The sequence below is a fragment of the Labeo rohita genome, chromosome 19 (assembly GCF_022985175.1).
Source record: "Labeo rohita strain BAU-BD-2019 chromosome 19, IGBB_LRoh.1.0, whole genome shotgun sequence".
Taxonomy (NCBI): domain Eukaryota; kingdom Metazoa; phylum Chordata; class Actinopteri; order Cypriniformes; family Cyprinidae; genus Labeo; species Labeo rohita.
In genome coordinates, this window is record NC_066887.1 from 759074 (window position 1) to 769845 (window position 10772).

The following is a 10772-nucleotide window of genomic DNA, read 5'->3' on the forward strand; positions in this document are numbered from 1 at the left end:
AACTCAACTGTTTAACTCTAGCGGAGTTGGAAAATTAGCCTATTTTCAAAAAAAGTGGAGTGTTCCTTTAAAGAGGTAAGACTCAAACCACTGGAGTGCGGTTCCTGAGATGCCCTTTGCCAATAGGGTTGGCTGAAGGATCTGATTTGTGAGTAGCTGTAGATAACACTTGCTTGAGATTAAAGGAGGTCTGCAGCCTGAGGTTTATGTAGATGGACAGTGAAGTCTCTGAGCATAACTAGAAGAGTACCATATTCAGGAAAGGATGAGAGCAACACATCTAATTCTTCCAAGAAGTTACCTAGTGGTCCTGGGGGTCGGTAAACTACTACAAAATGGACTTTAAGAGGATGGGTAAAAGTAAATAAATGTGATTCAAAGGAGCTGTTGATATCCAGAGATGGTAAAGGATTCAATTTCCGATCATTACAGATAAGCACACCAGTACCTCCACCTCTTCCAGTCAGACAGGGAGTGTCGGAAAATGAGAAATTACTGGAGCGTTGCAGGCGTTGATCCAGGTGTCTGTCAGGGCCAAGAGGTTTAGACTTAAATGACTATTAATAGATGTAATGAAATTTGCTCTGTTTACTGCAAACTGGCAATTCCAGAGACCAATAGAAAAAGAAAGTAATCTATTTGCTGACACAGGCAAAGTGCGCAGGTTGTTAGGATCTGTCTACAGTGTGTGATGCGTGGTTTGTGAGTGGTAGTAATTAGAGGTCGACTGATATTGGATTTTACCGATATCGATAACTAGGTTGGATTAAAATATTAATATTAATTATACATTGATCATTACAGTTAGTTCACTGTTCATTAATGTTAACAAAAGCAACAAAAATTTTAAAATACATCAGTGAATGCTGAAATTAACACACTCTAACAAGGAACAATACTTCTATTCTACAGCTTTTATCAATCTTAATGTTACAAATGGACTCATATTGTAAAGTGCTACCATTACATCAACAATCAAGCTAAAGATGGCCATCTTTAAATATCTACACAAAGGCCACAGTGCTGAAATTGCATACATATGGATATTGTGTACTTTCACAATTTAACTGCTTCTATTCTAGAACATTTGTGGTTATCTAATCAAAATATAAAATATGTTAGTCACACAACGGGCAAAAGTACAGCATCGCGTCTAGAAGAACTCGCAGCTATCCGGTATCACACACACTGGACACGTCGCATTCAATTCAAGCGGCGGTCTACAAGACTTTTTTTGATCATCAAATGGGTAAAAGTATACTGCTGTCATTTCTCTACTAATGCAGCATCTAGTCAACAAATTCATGCTTAGTAATGGCATGAAAACATGCACTACAGTACACACCGTTTCGTTGTCGATGTTTTAAATCCGCCTTTGAAGTGTCCCGCTCTGTGCAGCGCCCAGTGTCACACGTCTAAACAAACAGCACGTGCTGTCAGTGATTTCCGCCACTAGAGGCCGCTCTTGTGCTGTATAACAAAGACTATAGGGACTTTGCTGTATAATGACGACATTCTCAGCCGCTCCAGCAACGGACCCAACCTGGAAAAAACTATCAGCATGGATTTTTGCCGATAACCGATAGTTCCGCCAATCAACTATCGGTGCCGATTAATCGGCAAAACCGATACATCGGTCGACCTCTAGTAGTAATAGTAGAAATTTAGACACACATCGTAAAAACCAGTCATTGAAAGTAAAAAGTCCAAAGTAAAACAAGTTGTAGGAAAGAGGACAAACAAAAGTGATACTTATGTCCTTTGTCTGTGTCTGTGCTTGGTAGAGTCACACAGGTAGAGTCGCTGGTGTTTACACTGTGCGGTCTTCACATGAGGGCTGCCACGACCTCTGCCGTGGTATACTAACCTTATTTATACCCGTCTGACAAAACTGTAATTGAATTCAGCTGAATAAGCTGAAAGCGCACGACACTGACAAAGTATGTGGTAAAGCAACTAATGAGACAAGAAAAAAATACAGTTTCACGCTGCTTTTAACTTATGCTGATTGACTGCTTCTCTCAAAGAGTCTTTTGCTGGCACTTGAACACGTTTTACTGTTTATCACAACAACGCGATAAAGCACAAGACCAAATGCTACTTCAACATGTCTCAACACAGTAAACAAAACAAGAGCTTCCTAGCAACGAAATCGAATGAGACAAGAAATAAATACACTTACAAGCTGCTTTTAACTTCCACTGATTGACTGAAAACTGAAAATTGATTGGAAACAGACACTGACCTTGTGCTGAAAAACTTTAAAAAGAACTAAGTCAAGTTTAATCACGTTTCCCTACAAAGATCATCCCGTTCTTCCTTTTGAAAGAACTGTGGGACACAAGCAGGACAGAATCCATCTATTGTCTCATGACTTCAAGTTGTCTGCAAATATTACAAAGCAACTGTTTGTAATTTGTCAGAAAAGCTAATTATATCATCCGCACCAGCAAGACATTTATACTGGATGTTGCACTGCTGGGGAAAGTAAAAATGAATTGCGTGTGAAACAGTGTGTGTAAAATGTGTATTATGGAGCCCAACACATAATGTGCAAAAAAACAGATATCAGAATTATAATAATAATAATAATTTGCCCTTACAACTAGTTAATTTGTTCATACAACTTAATTTATGGCCACATTTTATTATTCTTTACCTTGTTAAATTTAAATTGAGAAACGCATTTATATAATGTGGCCATGATTTAACTAAAATGAGAAAATAAATTCTTAATTTGTGGCATCGATATCTTTACCCCACTGGTGACGCTCAGGGATCCGTACAAACAAACTTGACTGGCTTAACTTGTCTAACAAGCACAAACATGCTAAATGTGAATGAAAAAACAACCAACCCTCTGATGTCACAGGCGACAGTACAGCAAGATGTCTTGTTATATAACTATTGATTAGAGTGGAAATCCATTTACCAAAAAAGTGGATCTGCTTCAGATACTTCAGATACTGCTTCTTAGCACTTTGAGTGGATCTATTCTGCATCAATAGACAGGTAGGGTAAAAATTTAGCATAGTCTCTTGTAACTTTTGGAGTGTCTAATAGGGGTGGGGAAAAAATTCGATTCACATTTGAATCGCGATTCAGTCCTCCAGCGATTCGCATCGATTCACAAATTTCAAAAATCGATTTTCTAGTTAATATGATAATAACAGCCTAACCTAATAACATAATGTTGTCGGAACAAAACAGCAACAGCAACGGAAGAACAAAAACAAATACACCCTTCCCCATTTTTAGCCAGGGCAAGTAATTATTGATCTTTTGTTTTTATAGGAAGCAGGAATGTGCTCCAGTCAGTAAAATTACAGCAAAATTACAGAAAACGAACCTTCTATGCAGCCACTAAAGAAAAATGGTTAGCTGTTACATTACATTCATTAAAATTTCATTTACCACATAAATAGGAGAGATGACTGAGCACCACTGACAAATATCTAATCTAGTAAAATACATGGTAAGTACAGCTGCTGCTCCGTGTATACAGAGTATGTGCGATGGCAAATCTCTTTTACAAAGTGAAAGTAAAAAGCCAGCGTAATAATAACGGCTCCCTGATGCATGCAATTTACATACAGTATAATTACCCAACAGTATAATTGCAAGAGAAAACATTGAAATATATAGCCTATATTTTCCTTGTATTTAATCCCTTTAAAGGAGAAGTCCACTTCCAAAACAAAGATTCATATATAATGTACTCATCGCCTTGTCATCCAAGATGTTCATGTCTTTCTTTCTTCAGTCGTAAAGAACTTATGTTTATGGACTGATATGGTGCCCCGATTTTGAACTTCCAAAATGCGGCTTCAAACAATCCCAAATGCGGTTGTAAACGATCCCAGCCGAGAAAGAAGGGTCTTATCTAGCGTAACGATATTTTCATTAAAAAATACAATTTACATATTTTTTAATGTCAAATGCTTGTCTTGTCTTGCTCTGCCTGGACTGTTTTTGTTCCGGTTCATGACAGTTAAGGTATGTCGAAAAACTCCCATCTCATGTTCTCCCTCAACTTAAAAATCGTCTTATATCGCTGTTTTACCTTTTTTGTTAAAGGTATTTGATGGGTCGGTACTTCTGCAGTGATGTAGGATGATTTTGAAATGATTTTTGAAGTTGACGGAGAAAATACGATCGAGTCAAGTTCTTCGACATACCCTAACTGTCTTGAGGCAGAATACACAGAGTTCAAGTTGAGCAAGGCAAGACGAGCATTTGAGAATAAAAAGTATATATTTTGTATTATTTTTATGAAAATAACCGATCGTTTCGCTAGATAAGACCCTTCTTTCTCAGCTGGGATCGTTTACAACCGTATCTGGGATCGTTTGAAGCCGCATTTAAACTGCATTTTGAAAGTTCAAAATTGGGGCAGCATATCAGTCCATTATATGGAGAAAAATCCTGAAATGTTTTCCTCAAAAAACATAATTTCTTTACGACTGAAAAAAGAAAGACATGAACATCTTGGATGACAACGGGTTGAGTACATTATCTGTTAATCTTTGTTTTGGAAGTGGACTTCTCCTTTAACGATTAAGCAACGTATAAACCAAATAATAATAAAATAAATAAAATGGACAGAATCTGAAAGATGAGACTTCTAGTGGAAAGTGAAAAAAACCCTCACAAAGTTTCCTGCAATTATTAGATGGGAGGCACACTATGTAATGTCTAGCGAAGTACTCATGCATCATTTGAAACAGCATAGACCAAAGCAGCGGCTCTCAACTACAGAGTTTAGCTCAAACCCCAGACAAACACACCTGAACAAGCTCATCAAGGTCTTCAGGATCACTAGAAAGCTGCAGGCAGGTTAATTTAATTAGGGTTGAAGCTACAACTCTGCAGGGATTGAACAATTAAGGCCAGAGTTGAGAACCCCTGAACTAAAACAACGATCTTGGGATTTAAGTTCAATATTGATTTATTAAAATGATGATACATCAAACTAAGCATTTTAAATGAAGTTCTGCATGTCCAGTGGTTAAAACAACCCTGTATTTGTTTAGTATACATTCATACCAACCAGGAAGAACCATATATCGAAAATTTTTAGAGCGAGTATGTGCAATGTTACACCCCATTCCCTTTCACTGTTTAGTCTGCTTTTTTAAGCAATGTGTGATTAGTTCACTTCAGTATAGACCTGTTTCACATTTCCTGGTTTCTCAGCAGCAGAAGATGTCATAGTTGGGTAAACTTTGAGAGCAGTGAATGGGTTTATTTGCTCAAATAGCAAAAGAAAAACTCCATGAACGGCAGTCATAGAAGACAGCAATGTCGAATTTACCATCCCTCCCACAGACACTGCATTAACAAACATGCTTGCATTAGCGTTAACTATTTTTTTTGTAATTTGATGCAAAATGACAAAATACAAAGTATAGTGTTATAAATGTATATACTGTACGTTTAAAAAAAAAATTAAATCTAAAAAACTTAAGGACTTATGATGCTTATGACCGTTGAATTGTGTTATCACAGCCTTATAAAAAAGGTCCATTTTGTACTGACTTATGGTAGCTAGTGCATTTTTCTGTCCAAATACATTGTCTGCACTGCATGAGCCACAACTGCAAAAATCAAGATTTAACAAGGCTTAAAATGCCAATTTAAGGCATAAACACTGATATATTTTTCAATATGTCTGGTTCGCTAGCACACCAATGCTACACACAATTTTTTAACTATGAAAGGCAGAAATCGTGATTGCATAAAATACGATTAATTGTGCAACACTCAATCTGCTAAAATCCTTGCCCATTTTGTGATTCTGACAAGTTCAATAATGAGCAGAAAATGAGCAAAACACTACCAGCAAAAACTAATTTAATTATGCGTGCATGCATTACCTGTGACCTTCTTCTCATTGTCATCATAGTTGCTAGACGTGAGGAGATGTCCAAAAATCAGCGCAGGCACAAACATCTTCTCATCTTTGTGTTCTACCACAGGAATTCCCTTCCCATTATTCCACACAGCAATGGTGTTGGACTCTCTATTAGAACAGAAAGGACAGGTTAGGACATTACAAATAAAAAAAACAGAAGATGATGTTCTCCAACAATTATTTTTACACAGCATCACAGCATGATGTGAACTACTCTGCATCAATGCAAAAAAAAGAGATTTTTTTTTTTTTTTTTAGAAAAATGTAACAAGTATAATATATATGACATATTGTTTTTGTTATTTATCAGGGAATATTATTAAAGCTTGTTGATAAAAACACTGGTTTTACAATTGATTATTCAATTTCTGCTTTATTTTTTTTGATTGAATGCTACTGATCAATAGACCTACTGTACCTGAAAAACGTAAACCACTGTTAATTTAATTCCTTTTTTCCCCTTTGTCCTGATTTGTTGTTTGCATCTTTGTATTTATCTTTAATAACAAAGATAAAATAAAATTACTCATCAATTAAAATTAATTAATGATTTTCGTAATTTCGCTGTCCCCTAAAGTGCACTACAAAAAATGTTTTGCGTTAACACATACTGTTAAGCAGCTTGGACAGTTGGGTAAATAACCAGGTTGTCATGTAATGTTTCTTTTGTCTGACAACAGCTGATAAATAAAGAAGCTGAAAAAGAAAGAGTTTTAAGCATGTGCATTATAATCAAAGAATTGGAGAACAAAAAGCATGGTGATGCATCGTTTTATAACTGGAATTGAATCGTGCTGCAAGCAAAGATGAAATCTGCTAGGCTTTGTAGGGTTTTGTGAGGGTTACGTTGGGTTTAGGGATAAAAAATATGATTAGCCCAGTACAAAAACCATTACGTCCATGGAGGGTCCCAGTAAACCACATATGAATGTATGTGTGTGGTTATGGATGTGAAGTGAATGTGAAATGAGCAGCCATGGGTGTTTATTAGATCATTACACCCACGGCACGCTCTTCCTACAATCACATCAACTTCTTGCCACTGCAGTACTCTCAACTATCCACACCAACATTTATTTGATACAAGAGCATTTAGAGTTTTTAATCAGCAGATGTAAGTGAGACTTTTAAAGCAGAACTCACGGGTCAATGGTGATTTTGATGGTGGTCATGTTCTTGTCTCTCTGTTTGTTATCAGCTGCATTGACTGATGGGACAAAGAATCCAGTGTTAGAGCATGAAATATCAAAGATATTAACACAGTTATTATCCAGATATAATTAAAAAAAAAAAAACAGCAGTAAAACTACCATCATAACAAGTAATGACATCTATATTTTTACTGCTAGATAAACGCATAAAGATAGATAAATTCTCTAAAACGTTTTACATGACTACAGCTAATACAGCTATATTCCACAAGATAATTAGTAAATATAGATATTATGGTAACAATTTCGATTAGGGAACACTATTCACTATTGACAGCATGCATATTACTAGCATATTACAGCAACTACCAAACTTACACTCAATAAGCAGCAGATTAGGTGTTTATTGAGGAAAAACTCTTGGATAATAGTGGATTTGTGTTTCATAATCGCAAGTGTTGACTGATATTACTAACGAAGGAAGATTTTAGTACTTATTTTAGTACTAATATTTATTACTTTTATTTAAAACCATTGCGCTTTTTTAAATGTTGCATAATTTTTGCTAATCTTTGCAAATATCTTGTGATTCTTTAACATACTGATATACAAAACCATGACCCGCACTCAAAAATCAAAGTCTTCTCTTTTTGTTTTATTATACATGTACCACACATTCGCCACACAAACGTTTGTGTCCTTGTCCCACTGGTGATATATGTACAGTAAAACAAAAAGAGAAGACTTTAATATGTGAGTGCGGATCATGGTTTTGTATATCAAATTATTAAATGGAGTAACGCACCCAAAGGAGGGAACAACTTACTAAGCAATTTTTTTTCTTGCTAGACAAAGTATGTCAAAGTCACTGAAAGGAACATAACAGTATTCTTACCAAGGATCTCGTCAAAGATTTTATATAATCCAGGGACGTACGTGATCTCCCTCAAGTTCATTCCAATTTCTTCATCAAAAACCCACATTTGCTAAAAAAACATAAAATCACTTGAGTATTACGTAAAGAAGTTAAAAGCATCTGATTGCATTGAAATTGCATTGAGGAGTCAGAATCTGCTCAGTTTAACATTTACTTCTACTACAGTTAGCAAAACATGATATATTACAACTCATTTCTGTCTTAAAATAATTTTCGCATTAATAGGTCATATTCACATTTTCCTGAATGTCAGTCTAAATTTTAGCTCTCTAATCTTAATTTTGACAAAACACTCTCTCTCACCTGAGAAACGGGTTCCACCGAGCCGATGTAGGTGTCTGGACGGAGGAGGATGTGCTCGAGTTGCGTCTTCTTCTGGTAGATCCTTTCCACTGACATCTTCTTTGAGCTCTCTTTCTTAACCGGCTCACTCTTCCCTGCATCTCCCCGGCCGTTCACTTCCTCTTTTTTCGCACCATTGTTCTTGTCAAAGAGGGTCTGTTGTTAGATACATCCATGCAACTTTGTTAAACTTGTCTGCGGCTATCAAATCAACTTTTGTAATTATTTTACAGAAGGTGACTGAAATATTTGGTGAGTCGTCTAGATGTCCTGAATTTACAGCTACTTTACAACCGTTCTGAGTATACGTGCAATATGGATACGCTCTGTAAATCCTGTAAATGTGTCTGTATAATGTATCTTTCTGTCTGTATAAGTTTGCCAAACTCACTCCGCAAACTGTGTAAGGTCAGGTCTTCATTATTCTGAGTTGTTGTTTCCTAGATTACACTGAATTAGTCAGAAATTCCAGTGACTTTCCAATGCAATGGCCTCAAAAGGCACCACACACTAGACTCACTTGTTTATTAAGTTATAATAAAATATAAGCATATATCTAGCTTTTTGATGTCAGCCAGGGCTGTAATCTAACTGTAAATCTGAGACGTCTTTTACAAATATTTAAAAATATTATCTTCACAAAGTCAGACAAACAAACAAGTGAAACTAGCAAATCCAGTAACTAATGTGTAACAAAGCATTAGTACTGGTCTGGGATCAGTTGTCATAATTAACATATGTCTCGCCATGTGCTGCTCTTTTGTTGTGGTTTGTGGTTTTAAATACAGGTCAAACTTAAATAAACCCTCCCACCCCGTCCCGGTTTAAGCTCAGGACATCATGTTGGGCTTCTGGCTGTAACAAAGCAATGACCTGTGTTCTCAAACATCACATCTGCAAGTTTGACTCTAACAAAGATGAAAAAGTTGAAATCAGTGGAGAGAGTCATTCACAGCTGATGAGAATCAACACAAAAGAACTTTCCTCTACATCACCCTCTACATCACTTGAACCACAAAACACCATTATCATACATAAAATGATGATTCCATGTGTAAGTTAGTATTTAAAACAGCTGTTATGTAAATGGATATATTGTGCACTGAATGAATAATAAAGATATGCAGATGAGTCTGTGAGCTCATTCATGTTGAGCTAAATGAATCTTGGGGCTAAAAGGCTAAAGCGTATGTACGCGGACACAAAGCGGTTATAATACTATTATGCGATGTCTTTGCGTAATAATACATGAATTACTGCGTTAGTAATCATATACGACTTACCACCCAGGTTAAGCCCCCGCTTCCCGCTGCACCGTTAGACATTTTCTATTGTTTGTACCCAGAAAAACAATCAGGAACTGTCCATATGTGATCAGCAAACGCTTCAAACGCCGGGCACCATCCGGGCTGGGTTCCTGTGGTTTCTGTTTCTTTTGTTTATTTACTGCTGCAGTGGAGGTGAGTTTCTGCAGGCTCGTCTCATGGAGAAAGTGTGTCCGCTTCTACGTGACTGTTCCTCGGCTATTGTTAAAATCGACCACCGGCGCCTGCTCAAGGCCTAGGACTCTAACTAAGAGTTTAACTAGATCCTAAATATTAAAAGATGTTAAAAGGTGCGTAATTACAAGCTAATAAAGGCTAAATAATTTAACAAGTTATTAAAACATACAAACTTGTTTTTTCGTGTGCTAAGTAGGAATATCGCCACATAAAAACGATTTTCATTCAATAACAAACAGCCGCGGCGTCCGTCCGGCTACACCATCAGCACGGCGACATGCCCCCGTAGCTCCACCCGACCAATCAGATGCCGAAGAATCCGAGGCGCCGGCATTTCAACCAATAGCATTACGGTCGGCGTCACGCAGCGTCACGCACTTAAAATTTCGGTAGAAAATAGACTTGCACGGTTGTTTGTAATATAAACAAACATAAATTGTACATCACAAATGTCGCCGTAACAGTAATAATGTCTTTTGAATAGCTCCTTTAAACCAGATGCCTGCTTTAAAAATGCCGAGGTCGTTCAGTAGGTCTGAATTAAGTCAAGACTTAATTTATAAACTGGATTTAAATGGGCAAACAAATTATGCTGTTAAATTTAATCAATACTTTATGTATACAGTACATAATCCTGAAACTGTTGGAAATTAAGGTAAAAAAATAAAGAATATACTTATATTTATTTTAGAATAGGTTTGCAATTTTTTTATCTAGTTAGTTTGGCTAGTAGCGTTGGTTATTTATATAGTTGTATTGCACACAAATTAATGAAAATATTTGTTTTATACGTTCACTTACTAGAATTTGAGTAATAGGATTGAATGATTGAGTTTGATGGTTGAATTTGTGCAAAATGAAATAGACAATGAAATATTACTTGTGTGGATTTTAAATTGTGGAACACAGCAAAATATGTTTTTTAT

General features: G+C 36.3%; 2 protein-coding genes across 3 annotated transcripts in view; both read right to left on the bottom strand.

The window, feature by feature from the left end:
• top2b (DNA topoisomerase II beta) overlaps window positions 1–10119 on the bottom strand; it is a 39242-nt gene extending 29123 nt beyond the window's left edge. The window contains exons 1-5 of one of the 2 annotated variants that reach the window (XM_051137326.1): window positions 9628–10119; window positions 8306–8485; window positions 7961–8051; window positions 7058–7121; window positions 5877–6022 (exon numbers count right to left, since the gene is read on the bottom strand). In XM_051137326.1, coding sequence (XP_050993283.1) covers window positions 5877–6022; window positions 7058–7121; window positions 7961–8051; window positions 8306–8485; window positions 9628–9669 — 523 coding nt within the window. In that variant the 5' untranslated portion in view covers window positions 9670–10119. Of the gene's footprint in view, window positions 1–5876; window positions 6023–7057; window positions 7122–7960; window positions 8052–8305; window positions 8501–9627 lie in introns of both variants that reach the window. The other variant, XM_051137325.1, reaches the window with a different exon arrangement.
• Window positions 1–10772, bottom strand: part of LOC127182187 (zinc-alpha-2-glycoprotein-like) — a 195353-nt gene that overhangs the window by 126757 nt on the left and 57824 nt on the right. The window lies entirely within an intron of this gene.